The sequence below is a fragment of the Salmo trutta genome, chromosome 6 (genome assembly GCF_901001165.1).
Source record: "Salmo trutta chromosome 6, fSalTru1.1, whole genome shotgun sequence".
In the NCBI taxonomy this organism is placed as follows: Eukaryota; Metazoa; Chordata; class Actinopteri; order Salmoniformes; family Salmonidae; genus Salmo; species Salmo trutta.
The window spans coordinates 9,852,054-9,866,262 of NC_042962.1; the positions used below are offsets into that span (position 1 = coordinate 9,852,054).

General features: G+C 41.9%; 2 protein-coding genes and 1 non-coding gene across 6 annotated transcripts in view; 2 read left to right on the forward strand and 1 right to left on the reverse strand.

The window, feature by feature from the left end:
- Positions 1 to 747, reverse strand: part of LOC115195256 (E3 ubiquitin-protein ligase MARCH6) — a 28,931-nt gene extending 28,184 nt beyond the window's left edge. Inside the window, exon 1 of the mRNA XM_029755032.1 lies at positions 406 to 747. Within this exon, the coding sequence (XP_029610892.1) occupies positions 406 to 430 (25 nt within the window). The 5' untranslated portion in view covers positions 431 to 747. The remainder of the gene's footprint in view (positions 1 to 405) is intronic.
- On the forward strand, positions 279 to 5,784 carry cmbl (carboxymethylenebutenolidase homolog (Pseudomonas)). Of its 4 annotated transcripts, none has more exons than XM_029755204.1 (6): positions 279 to 300; positions 1,920 to 2,134; positions 3,605 to 3,712; positions 4,029 to 4,171; positions 4,611 to 4,702; positions 4,963 to 5,784. In XM_029755204.1, exons 2-6 carry the CDS (start codon positions 1,920 to 1,922, stop codon positions 5,143 to 5,145), a joined length of 741 nt encoding a protein of 246 aa, XP_029611064.1. In that variant the 5' UTR covers positions 279 to 300; the 3' UTR covers positions 5,146 to 5,784. The 4 variants fall into 4 exon arrangements, with proteins under 4 accessions (XP_029611064.1, XP_029611061.1, XP_029611062.1 ...); XM_029755201.1 differs by lacking the exon at positions 279 to 300 and adding an exon at positions 1,287 to 1,419; XM_029755202.1 differs by lacking the exon at positions 279 to 300 and adding an exon at positions 1,304 to 1,429.
- Positions 1,050 to 1,123, forward strand: trnat-agu (transfer RNA threonine (anticodon AGU)). The gene has a single exon. It is a non-coding gene; the product is annotated as a tRNA-Thr (tRNA).
- Positions 5,785 to 14,209: the final 8,425 nt, after the last annotated feature.

Genomic DNA, 14,209 nt, shown 5'->3' on the forward strand with positions numbered 1-14,209 from the left:
GGCAACATCAGCCATGAGAGCAGACATCAGTTAATAAATAGCTAGCTAGCTATGGAGTTAGCTACGTTTCATTGATTACCTTGCTACATTACGTTAGCTTAACTAACTAACATGCCAGTGCTAGCAGCCGCATCAATATCTGTACTGGGGAAATGTGCTAGATTATATAACTAACTAGCACCGGTCTAGCCAGCTAGCTACTAGCCCGTTGATGATCGATTGCTTCGAGCCAGGCCCTACCTGGTGTCACTGTTTGGGTGTCAGTGGACGAAAACTGTGCTACAAACTGACGTTGGAAAGGTAACGTTAGTTAGAGTCCACCTTTGCCTTGGAGACTGCGTACAGAGTAACTAGCTAGTTTAACTAAGCTAACTTAGCTAGCCAACGTTGTAAAATGACATTTACCTTCGTCTGCAATGTCCATATTCATAGATGAGGCTCTGCCCCTCTTTTGGAGTTATACAGTAACGTTAGTTTGCTATCGCACACCCATCCACAACGTGAATGTCACTGTTTTTAGCCGATTTGGATCAGACTATCCTTGAAGTCAGATACATTGACTATCCTAAAATGGTGTCCACTTTGAACACCAGAATCCCTCCTGTTTCGTGACACGCTCGGACCATGTATTTTGGACCGGTAGCGATTGTCAAACCGAGATCGCTAGCACACCTCTTCCTTGCAAATGCAAAACGATGGAGGAGACGAATAAGAAATTTACCCGACACCTTGCGACAGTGTGCGCCGTTTTCCGTCAGCGGTCACAGCTTCCGGATTCTGCGTCACATGGTACCATTTAGTGGTTTCTGGCACGTGTAGATAGTGACATCCTGTGGTATTTAGCCGGTACTACATCACACCGATATATCTGTGACTGAATCCCATTTCTTTAAATTGATGTCTGATCCACCGCTTTACCCCGTTATGGTATTTACAATTCATCTCGGGAATGTAATTGGAAACTGCACACAGCTGACTTTACAACAAATGCTCACATTACCAAAGCCAAGTCAAGTATTGTTAATATATTTAACGCACACGGCATCAGTGGCGCTGTGGCTTAGTTGGTTAAAGCGCCTGTCTAGTAAACAGGAGATCCTGAGTTCGAATCTCAGCAGTGCCTTTTTGAGACGGTAGGTTTGTACAGTTCGAAATTGTCCCAGTTAAAACTCGACTAAGGCGAATTGAATGATTATTACACGTTTACATTTTCTACACTCACAATGCAGATTATAAAATGATAGATTTTGGTGGGTTTGGACTTCGGACTGGGAACGGCGCTCACGCTGTCGAAGAGGGCGTTCCTTGCAGTCAGCCATTCACATAATTCTTTTCACTTTTCCACCGCGGAAGAAAACTAAACTCTAACGGGAAGGGGGCAAATATACTCTTATTTAGAGTCAGTGTGCGGGGGTACAGGTTAGTTGAGGTAATTTGTACATGTCGGTAGGGGTGAAGTGACTATGCATAGATGATAAAACAGCGAGTAGCAGCAGTGTACAAAACAAATGGGGGGTCAATGTAAATAGTCCGGTGGCCATTTGATGAATTGTTCAGCAATCTTATGGCTTGGGGGTGGAAGCTGTAAGGAGCCTTTTGAACCTAGACTTGGCGCTCCGAGACCGCTTGCCGTGGGGTAGCAGAGAAAACAGTCTATGACTTGGGTGACTGGAGTCTGACGATTTTATGGGCTCTCCATTGTATGTGGAAATAACTGAGGCTTGTAGGCTATAACGTTGCCATCTAGTGCAGTCAGCATGACGCACTTAGTAATGAGTAGGAACATTTGAATTACCGACTTATGTCAAAGGATTCCGTATCGCTGTATCGATTAATAAAAATCCATGTGTAGCAGTATGCGTGTCTCTATACATGTTTGTATGGTTATGTGTGTGATTCTCAATGTTATCTCTTTCCAGATGGCCAATGAGGCGAAGCCGTGTCCATGTGACATGGGATACATGATGGAGTACGGCGGTGTTGGCCAGGAGGTCCAGATAGAACACATCAAGGCCTACCTGGTCAAGCCTCCCTCTGATTCAGACAAGGCCGTCATCATCATTCAGGACATCTATGGCTGGCAGCTACCCAACACCAGATACATGGCTGACATGCTGGCCTCCAATGGATACATGTATGTAACAATGCATATTTAAAACCTCTCTGGGGTATGTGGGATGCTAGCGTCCCACCCGCCAGACACACTATTCAACAGCCAGTGAAATAGCAGGGCGGCAAATTCAAAACAACAAAAATCTAAATTCAAATTTCTCAAACATACAACTATTATACCCCATTTTAAAGATACACTTCTCGTTAATCCAACCACATTGTCCGATTTCAAAAAGGCTTTACAGCAAAAGCATAACATTAGATTATGTTAGGACAGCGCCTAAACAAGAAAAACCACACAGCCATTTTCCAAGCAAGGAGAGGCGTCACAAAAACCAGAAATACAGCAAACGTTAATCACTAACCTTTGATGATCTTCGTCAGATGACACTCCCAGGACTCAATGTTACACAATACATGTATGTTTTGTTCGATAAAGCTCATATTTATATCCAAAAACCCCATTTTACATTGGCGCGTGATGTTCAGAAAATGTATTCCCACCAAAACCCCCGGTGAATGTGCACATCAATTTGCAAAAATACTCATCACAAACGTTGATAAAATTTACAACAGTTATTGAAAGAATTATAGATACACTTCTCCTTAATGCAATCGCTGTGTCAGATTTCAAAATAGCTTTACAGCGAAAGCACATTGTTCAATATTCTGAGTACAGAGCTCAGCCATCAAAGCAAGCTATACAGTTACCCGCCAAGTTCTGGAGTCAACAAAACTCAGAAATAGTATTATAAATCTTCACTTACCTTTGCTGATCTTCGTCGGAATGCACTCCGAGGACTCCCACTTCCACAAGAGATGTTCGTTTTGTTCGATAAACTCGTTTTGTTCGATAAAAGTCAAATAGTTCCATTACCGTTCGTAGAAACATGTCAAACGATGTTTACAATCAATCCTTAGGGTCTTTTTAACATAAATCTTCGATAATATTCCAACCGGACAATAGCGTATTCATTACAGAGGAAAAAGAAGGAACGGTGTGCCTGCGCAGTAAACAACTCATTGGTCCCAGGCTTGAGACAGCTCTTATTCTCTCCCCAGTAACAGTAGAAGCATGAAACAAGGTTCTAAAGACTGTTGACATTTAGTGGAAGCCTTAGGAAGTGCAAAATGACCCCACAGATACTGTAGTTTGGAAAGGCAATCAATTGAAGAACTACAAACCACTTCCTGGTTGGATTTTTTCTCAGGTTTTTGCCTGCCATATGAGTTCTGTTATACTCACAGACATCATTCAAACAGTTTTAGAAATGTCAGTGTGTTTTCTATCCAAATCTACTAATGCATATCCTACCTTCTGGGCCCGAGTAGCAGGCAGTTTAATTTGGGCACGTTATTCATCTGAATTTCCGAATACTGCCCCCTGTCACCAAGAACTTAACAATGTTGTTACTTACCATGTACTGTAATTCACCAGTAAATGCCAGGTATATTACCAGTATTGTCATGCTGGCTGTCTATCTCCCCCCAGTGCAGTGTGCCCTGACTTCTACATTGGAAAGGAGCCATGGAGTCCATCACATGATTGGTCTACCTTTCAGCAGTGGTTGGAGGACAAGAAGCCCACCAATATCAACAAGTAATGCAAACATTCCCATTGGCCAGAGAGTTGTCGCAGAAAGCCAGACTTCACTCCATAATCTCACATCTGTATACAGTATTAATCTCTATCAGCACACATCCACTGTTGGCCAGCAGAGGGTGCCATCACGAAGCCAGACTTGTTAGTCTTTTTATTCTGTCAATAGAATATAACTTTATTCGAAAATAACTTTATCCCTCTGTTAACTTACAACTAAAATGTGTGTGCCCTGTGCTCCCCCAGTAACCCAACCTCTTCCTCCCCTCTCCCCCTGCTGTCTGTCTGTCTGTCTGTCGTCCGTCCGTCCGTCCAGGGAGGTGGACGCAGTCCTGAGGTTTCTGAAGAGCCAGTGTGGGGTCCAGCGTATTGGGGCAGTGGGCTTCTGCTGGGGGGGGGTGGCCACCCACTACCTGGCTCTGCAGTACCCTGAGGTCAGGGCAGGGGTATCTGTCTATGGTAAGGGTAGGGGTAAGAGGCCTGTCCAATCAGAATACAGTAATAACCATGAGGTAGAGTGTCTACCAACAGTCGCAATCTAGGCTGATTACATTGCAGACGCCTGCCAGATCTCGTAAGGTCCCGTGTAGCTCAGTTGGCTCAGTTGGTAGAGCTTGGCGCTTGTACCGCAGTACGAAAAAGGTATAAAAATGTATGCACTCACTACTGTAAGTCACTCTGGATAAGAGTATCTGCTAAATGACAAAAATGTAAAAAATAAAAATAAATGATTTAGCAGCCTGATTCCCGACTGCACAGTCGATAATATCAAACACAACCATTGGTTGATGCAGTGCAACAGCTGCAATGTAGTCGGTCTGGAACGCAACCATTGTGCTTGCCTAGTAGGCTAGTAATGCTAATGCTATGCTGTTTGGATGTGACTGCGTGTCTGCAGGAATCATCAGGGAGAGGGAGGACAGGTATGAACTGAAGAGCCCGACACTGTTTATCTTCGGAGAGAAGGATGACGTCATCCCACTGGACCAGGTCTGGTATTATTAAATACTACACAGTACTACATTTTAAAAAGAAAAAAGTCAATGTCGATCATACATATATTGAAAACTATATTGAGCACCATTTATTGCAAGCCAGAGTGATCTCTTGAGTTAAATGAACCTTCATCATCAGCATCTCTGTCGGTTACTGGCCTTATACCACAATTTAGTGTCATCCAATCAAATGCTTTGAGTTGTGTTTCAACCATCCTATCACCAGTTCATTAATTCCCTGTTGTTTCCTTCCAGGTGAGTGTCCTGGAGAAGAACCTGCAGGAGAAGTGTACAGGTGTAGACTACCATGTGAAGGTCTTCCCAGGTCAGACTCATGGCTTTGTTCACCGGAAGAGAGAGGACATCAACACCACAGACCAGCCCTGCATCCAGGAGGCCAGGACAGACATGCTCAACTGGTTACAGAAATACATGTAGAATATCTACAGTGCAGTTGTCTGTCATCTGCCGTCCGTGAACAGAAAGGATAAAAACACTAATCCAATTTCACTACACCACTAACCTTATTCAAAATAAATAGCTAATGTAATTGATCATCAGCTCTGAGGTAATTTCCACGTATGTCCTTTCTGAATAGCAGCCTATCTGGTGATTATCATGCCCATTGTATTTATCATGATCAAATTCAAGCCGACGGGGTGTTTTAATGTGGAATCTGCAGTTGCCATATTTGTAGTACACTTTAGTTTTGTACCTTTTTCTTGCAGTAGATTGTATACATGATCTCTTCCTTGTATACACAATCTCTTCCTTGTATACACGATCTCTTCCTTGTATACACGATCTCTTCATTGTATACATGATCTCTTCATTGTATACAATCTGTACGTTTTGCATACATAATCTGTTCATTTTGTATGCATTGTACACATTACCGCTTCATTGTATACATTATCTGTACATTTCGTATACATTATCAAACCAGGCATTACTTTTAACTGCAAAGTGTAAATGTCATTATATAAATGCAAGTATATTTTATTTCTGATTTGATGTTTGTGTATAATATCATGTAATACCCAATGATATCAATAAAGATATTATGATTCATGTTAATGTATCATTGTAATGTGCACATCTTATCCTGTATTCAGACTGGCTCAGTCTGCTCTCCAGCCACAGCTGTTGTAGAGGTGTTTACTTTGGCTGCCCACAAACAATAACACAGGCTGAGCAGGAAGGGAGAGATCTTCAACTAATGCACAGGTTTACTTTTCCCACGGTATGAGAGAATATCAGACAGTCTTTGGCATTTGATGTTTTTCGTTTTTTTTCTGTTAGAAACATGTCAAATTTCCATCTAATTAGGGCTGACCCCATTTGGTCGACTGGACGATTGTTTGGTCGGAAGGCTGTTGGTTGACCGATAATGTTTTAGTAGGGCAGTTGCAAAAAAAATACTAAATTTATGGCACGTCTTGATTGATGGCACACCAGTAGTACATTTACCATTAATTCCCATAATTTCTAATCTACCAGTGGAGGCTCCTCAGAGGAAGAAGGGGAGGACCACCCTGCTCAGTGAATTTCAGAACAATTAAAATTGTAAAACAAAGTTATTTTTAGATAAAACTATACTAAATATAATCACATCACCAAACAATTGATTAAAACACTATTTTGCAAAGGTCTACAGTAGCCTCTACAGCACTCTGTAGGGTAGCACCATGGTGTAGCCAGAGGACAGCCAGATTCCGTCCTCCTCTGGGTACATTGACTTCAATACAAAACCTAGGAGGTTCATGGTTCTCACCCCCTTCCATAGACTTACAGTCATTATGACAACATCCGGAGGACATCCTCCAGTCTATCAGAGCTCTTGCAGCATGAACTGACATGTATAAGCTACAGCTAGCTAGCACTGCAGTGTATAAAATGTATAAAATGAGTAGTTGAAGGAGAGAAAATAGTTTAACAGTTTTAACCAAATACATTTCTTCCAAAATGAAGGAGAAACAAGAGAGAAATAGAGTGTCTTTTTAAAAACTTTGAGTTTCACTTACTTAGCTAGCAAATGCAGCTAGTTAGATTAGTCAACTGAAACACCCTTCTCAAACAGAGGGATGCTACAGTGGCTTGAGAAAGTATTCAGCCTTACAACCTGGAATTAAAATATTTTTTGGGGTGGGGGTTGTATCATTTGATTTACACAACATGCCTACCACTTTGAAGATGCAAAATATATTTTATTGAGAAACAAACAAGAAAGAATAAAAAACATTCAACTTGAGCGTGCGTAACTATTCATCCCCCCAAAGTCAATACTTTGTGAGCGACCTTTTGCAGCAATTACAGCTGCAAGTCTCTTGGGTATGTCTCTATAAGCTTGGCGCATCTAGCCACTGAGATTTTTGCCCATTCTTCTTGGCAAAACTGCTCCAGCTCCTTCAAGTTGGATGGGTTCCGCTGGTGTACAGAAATATTTAAAAGTCATACCACAGATTCTCAATTGGATTGAGGTCTGGGCTTTGACTAGGCCATTCCAAGACGTTTAAATGTTTCCCCTTAAACCACTCGAGTGTTGCTTTAGCAGTATGCTTAGGGTCATTGTCCTGATGGAAGGTGAACCTCCGTCCCAGTCTCAAATCTCTATTTAGCGCCATCCATCATTCCTTCAATTCTGACCAGTTTCACAGTCCCTGCCGATGAAAAATATCCCCACAGAATGATGCTGGGGGATGGCGGTGTTGGTGTTGGGATGGTGTTCTCGGGGTGATGAGAGGTGTTGGGTTTGCGCCAGACATAGCATTATCCTTGATGGCCAAAAAGCTCAATTTTAGTCTTATCTGACCAGACTACCTTCTTCCATGTTTGTGGAATCTCCCATATGCCTTTTGGCGAACACCATACGTGTTTGCTTATTTTTTTCTTTAAGCAATGGATTTTTTTCTGGCCCAGCTCTGTCGAGTGTGCAGCTTAAAGTGGTCCTATGGACAGATACTCAAATCTCCACTGTGGAGCTTTGCAGCTCCTTCAGGGTTATCTTTGGTCTCTTTGTTACCTTTCTGATTAATGCCCCACTTTCCTGGTCAGTGAGTTTTGGTGGGCAGCCCTCTCTTGGCAGGTTTGTTGTGGTGCCATATTCTTACATTTTTTTATAATGGATTTAATGGTGCTCCATGGGATGTTCAAAGTTTCAGATATTTTTTTTTAACCCAACCCTGGTCTGTACTTCTCCACAACTTCCCCTGGTCACAAACAGCTGATGTGTTGTGCATTGAAGTCCACAAGCGAAGGGACAAGGTGAGAGTAGGAGAGCGCATAGAAGGAATACAACGTGGATGATATGAAAGTGAACTGTGTTTCCACGTGATCAGGGGTGTATTCATTCCACCCATTCTGTTGAAAAACATTTTTTTTTAAGCGGAAGCAAACGGGGAAAAAAACAGGGATAAATGTACCTGAATTTGTCCAATAGAAACTCTAGTTTGCAACTGTTGGACTAATGATTTCACCCTATATCAGCTAGATTCAGTCAATAGTGTGTAAGGCGGTATTGAATGTCACTGTCCATGTGTCACTGTCTGCCGACCTGTGTGCACCTACGTTGTAAATTTTCATTCGTAGGCTAGGTTGTAGAAACCTCATGATGGGTACAAGGGAAAATTAGTGTATCATGTAGTTGCCTAAACCTATCGCTGTTAATTCTTTTTTCATGAGCATGGCCTTATTTATATTACAGCATATTGGATGACTCATTCATATGTCATTCACCTAGTTCAATGTGTCTTCATCTTAAACGACACTGACTGCCGCTGTAATCTACAATGTTTGTTTGGATGACGTAATTTCTGTTAATGCATTCAATACATTATTATTAGCATTTTACAGTTCTCATTGTCAGAGTGGACAAGTTGTTTGCAGAGCACACAACCTAGTCTATAGTTGTGAGAAACACGTTTTAGTTTTTTCCTTCCATGTACGAGTTTGTCAATTTATTAATTGTGTTTTGTTTGGAGTGCTCCTGTCAATGTTGAGTAAGAACGCGCACCTGATTATGCATAGAAGTAGGCCATACACTTAGGTTGGAGTCATTAAAAATCGTTTTTCAACCACCACAAATTTCTTGTTAACAAACGATAGTTTTGGCAAGTCGGTTAGGACATCGACTTTGTGCATGACACAAGTCATTTTTCAAAAAATTGTTTATACAGATTATTTCACTATCACAATTCCAATGGGTCAGAAGTTTACATACACTAAGTCGACTGTGCCTTTAAACAGCTTGAAAATTCCAGAAAATTATGTCATGGCTTTAGAAGCTTCTGATAGGCTAATTGACGTCAATTGGAGGTGTACCTGTGGATGTACTTCAAGGCCTAAACTCAGTGCCTCTGCATGACATCATGGGAAAATCAAAAGAAATCAGCCAAGACCTCAGAAAAAGAATTGTAGACCTCCACAAGTCTGGTTCATGTTTGGGAGCAATTTCCAAACGCCTGAAGGTACCACGTTCATCTGCACAAACAATAGTACGCAAGTATAAACACCATGGGACCACGCAGCTGTCATACCGCTCCTGCTTTGCTGCAGGAAGGACTGGTGCACTTCACAAAATAGATGGCATCATGAGGGAGGAAAATTATGTGGATATATTGAAGCAACATCTCAGACAGCGTGTGCGAGCAAGGAGGCATACGAACCTGACTCAGTTACACCAGCTGTCAGGAGGAATGGGCCAAAATTCACCTAACTTATTGTGGGAAGCTTGTGGAAGGCTACCCGAAACGTTTGACCCAAGTTAAACAATTTAAAGGCAATGCTACCAAATAATAATTGGAGTGCATGCAAACTTCTGACCCACTGGGAATGTGATGAAAGAAATAAACGCAGAAATAAATCATTCTCTCTGCTATTATTCGGACATTTCACATTCTTAAAATAAAGTGGTGATCCTAAAACAGGGAATTTTTACTAGGATTACATGTCAGGAATTGTGAAAAACTGAGTTTAAATGTATTTGGCTAAGGTGTATGTAAAAACTTCCGACTTGAACTGTAGGTCATAAAATAGGCCCACCTGATTACTTCTTATCCCTTGCACAAATAGCCTACAGCTATGTCTGTCCGGGACTCACTGGTGCAGGAAACATGCAGGTTTGATTGTATCAACTTGGTTCAGCCTGCGCTGTTTTAAGTTCCTTGCAGACAAGCCATGCATAGACAACGTGATTTATTTTTAAATCAGGATATTTTCTATCTGCAGGCTGCAATGTTTTTATTTGTTGGCTTTATGTAGGCATTTTTTTAAAAGATTTTTTACATACAGTAGTTGGCAATGGAAGTTAAATTTAGATTTTGCCCAATTTTCATTTTGGTTTAGATATCATTTTGAGATACGTAGATTTGATAATAAAATGCATGAAACTGTTCCACGAAAATGTGCATATAAAAATCATAACTGGCATGCAGATTGATAGAACTGGTCATTTAAATTGGCATTCCAAACGGAAAAGGTTGCCAACTCCTGGTGGAGCCTGTTACTGGCAACTTCGGGAGCTTAATGGCAGAATCTCCAAAGGCCATCAGAAGGTGGTGATTCCGGGAAGAGTTTATTTTCTTCTGGTTAGGCCATCTTGATCTCTGCCTCCCTCGAGTCATCTGTGTCTTAATTATTTACATCACAGTGTGCTTAAAGCATCAGACACGCTCAGTAGTCAACATATTGTTTTTATAAAAAATAAACACATTTTAAAATTTCAATCAGTCGAAAGAACAGAAGACTCTTGGTCACCAAGATTTCAAGCTCACTACGTTCTGAGTGTACAGTATATACTGTAGAGAAGAGACTGAGCCTCATCGACTACATCATTACTGAAGAGGTTCCATTTCAGAATGAGGGGTGCTGAAACTCTGCCGGTGTTGCTGCTCTGTCTTTCTGGGTCATGGGCTCAGGGAGAGAGCGGAGGGGTCAGTGAGAAGGACATCACTCAACAGGGTCACAGTGGAGGAGACCACCACCACACCTGACGATATCTGGACGGAGCTGAAGGAGCTGAGAGACATGGTGGTGGAACAGGGAGTGGAGCTGACTGTCACTGAACTGCAGCGTCAGACGAACAAGTTGGAGACAGAACACATGTTATGTTAACACCAGAACAATTTATTCTTAGCTATATTCTAGATTTTAAAACACAGCCAGTGAGAGTGAGGTGAAGGAGCTAGAAAGAGAGAACAGTATTTACTGTGTGATCACCCTCTAGTTGTTCTGTGTTGAGCTATAATGAAGAGTCGGGAAGTTAGGGCTTCCTCGATGTGCAAATCTACTTCTCACAACCTTAATTAAGGCATTACAAAGGCTTAATGTCTATCGGTCATTAACTTCCTATTTACATTCAGATGCTAGCATTAAAACAACGATAACAGCTGCATCCTGATAAAGGTTGAGCGGATAGCACACTGCTAGATCTTATCCAATCAGTTGTAACCAGGGGTAACTCCTGCACTGTCTGCTAGCTGGAGAGGCATAAGGGGAATATGGTGCAAAATAATGTCCTTGGCATTATTCCAGAACTTTCACTGAGACTCAGCCTTATAAAAATGACATCCTTTCTGAAGAGTTATCATTTCACAATGAAGGTTGCTGCAGCTCCATAGAAACAAGGTGGAGGAGCTGGAGAGAGTTAACAGCTAATAAACCAAACCAAAATAAACCAAATCAGATAGTTTACACAGGTAATAAAGTAATCAGATAGATAATGTGTTCATTCTGTTGGAACCCATATTTGAGTTTTGTACGTGGTTGTTACGGCTGTTGTTACGGCTGTGATTTCATCCCTGGATGGTAGAGTGACAGCTGGTTACACAGGGGAGACGGGTAATGTCTCCAAGAAACATTATCCTAAGGTTAAGTTGAATCTATAGCTTTCTGTAATACTGTGTTGGAGGCCAGATTGGAGTGCCAGTGAGAAGGAGGTGGAGGTTCTGAAGAGAGAGACTGCAGGTAACACAGACATGATCAACTGGGCACAGACGTCAGTTCAATGTCTAGTTTTAAATCGACATTTGGTTGAGTTTTCAACTAAACGTGACTTCAACATGATTACTTTTTTCAAATTCAATCCGTTTTCCATGTTGATTCAACGTCATCACATGGATTTTGGGGGTTGAAATTAATGTGTTAACAATGTTGATTCTATCAGTTTTTGCCCAGTGGTGAACTAGTGAATTGGTTTTATGAACACTGCTAATGTAACTTTCTAAATGCACTGCATTAATATGTTGTCTTGTGTTTTTCTCGGTTGGTTTGACTGACTCAGGACCCATCAATACACTAATCACACTGCCAGTCCAGCAGAATCGTCACAACCCAACTAATGTAACTAATCAACACACACTGAATCCATCTACAGTCCAGCATTAATCCATCTACAGTCCATCTAACATACAGTCCAGTGTCTATGAGTGACAGACAGTGCTGATCTCTTCCTGCTTCTCCTCTGATGCAGGTATCTTCACAGCACCAGTGGGAGGAGTCTACTACTTCAGATTCACTGCCAGTCCACAATGGATTGGTGTATAACTTTACCAAAATGTTATGTATAATAGGTAACACAATGCCGGCGAAGTTGATGCGTACATATCTAATGGTTTGTCTCTAGGTGGTCTACATGAGTCTCCACCAAGACATGGGTCAAGATGCCATAGCACCTTCAGTGGGTTCCTGCTCTTCCCTATTTGAGGGCAGCATCATTTTTATTTATTTTATTTAACTAGGCAAGTCAGTTAAGAACAAATGCATATTTACAATGACGGCCTACCGGGGAACAGTGGGTTAATTGCCTTGTTCAGGGGCCGAATGACAGATTTTTACCTCGTCAGCACGGGGGATTCAATCCAGCAAAATTTTGGTTACTGGCCCAACGCTCTAACCACTAGGCTACCTGCCGCCCCACCATGCTATAATGAACTCAGCTTTTTGATGTGAGCAGTTCTGGTGTTAAAGAACCCCGATCTTTTTAGCCAATAAACTGCATTCTAAAAATACCAGACTTTCTTTTATACTTCCTATTTGTCCTGCTCTGGATTTGTAAATGCACATCCTTGTGTGGACAGTCCCCATTCATACATGGGTCATTCATTCAACCAATTGGGTGCCTTTTGAGTAGCGTAACTTTGTAAAAAAATAAAAAATAATTATTAAAACACGGTTGATTTTTACCTTACTTTAACATTGTGATAAAGAGCACATGTTCAACTTAAACATGTTTTCATTAAGAGTTATTGTTTGTTTAGCAACAAAACCAAGGCTTGGGAAACTATTGGGCGAAACAGACAGGGTTGGCTTAAAATGTTTACTGAAAACGTAAATATATTTGCACTATGAGCACTTGCCTCTCAAATACATTCTTCGTTGTTGGTTTGTAAGCTAGCGAATTTTAGCCATATTTGCATTGGCATGAAATCCATCAAAACAAGACATGGTATCATGAACAAGATGAATCGAGCTTAAACAAGCCACTTACGATTACTCACATGGAAGTTTCTCCTCATTTTTGCTAGCAATGGCCCTCCAGAAACACAACAACAGGCTGACTTCTGCCCCATGGAAGCACGCACATGGTTTTGGTCACGTTGTCAACTAACCCATCTAATAAAGTCACAGGGTTGCCTGTTTACGGGGTTATATCCATCCCATTGTGACAGGGGGAATGGAAGTTTGTTGTGTGCAACAGGGAAGGGCAATTGAAAGTAACCTTTCACAAAAAACATTGTAATTATTCAAACATTTCTAGATTGTCCATCTATGGGTAACAGGACTGACACGTTACGTTTGACCCACTAGGTTTTCCACAACAAAACAACATAAAATGGCCAGAGTAGAACCAGCCCATCTGCTTTTAGACTATGATTTGACAGATGTTACATGTTCCTTTAGATTTTTCTTTTTGTTTAAGGAATAAATAGTTTCATCACGTAATGAGGGTTCAGTTCACCTAACACAGTTGACCTTAACATGAGGTACAGATGTAAATCAATCACATGAAATAAATATGAATCTTCAGAATGACAGTAAATTTGTCCACAAGAGGGAGTCCCTGTCCATGAATAACCTCCGTCCAGTCACCTCCCAACAATCCACAGTCACCCCCCCAACGATCCACAGTCACTCCCCAACGATCCACAGTCACTCCCCAACGATCCACAGTCACCCCCCAACGATCCACAGCCACCCCCCAACGATCCACAGTCACCTCCCAACGATCCACAGTCACCCCCCAACGATCCACAGTCACCCCCCAACGATCCACAGTCACCCCCCAACGATCCACAGTCACCCCCCAACGATCCACAGTCACCCCCCAACGATCCACAGTCACTCCCCAACGATCCACAGTCACCCCCCAACGATCCACAGTCACCCCCCAACGATCCACAGTCACCCCCCAACGATCCACAGTCACCCCCCAACGATCCACAGTCACCCCCCAACGATCCACAGTCACCTCCCAACGATCCACAGTCACCTCCCAACGATCCAC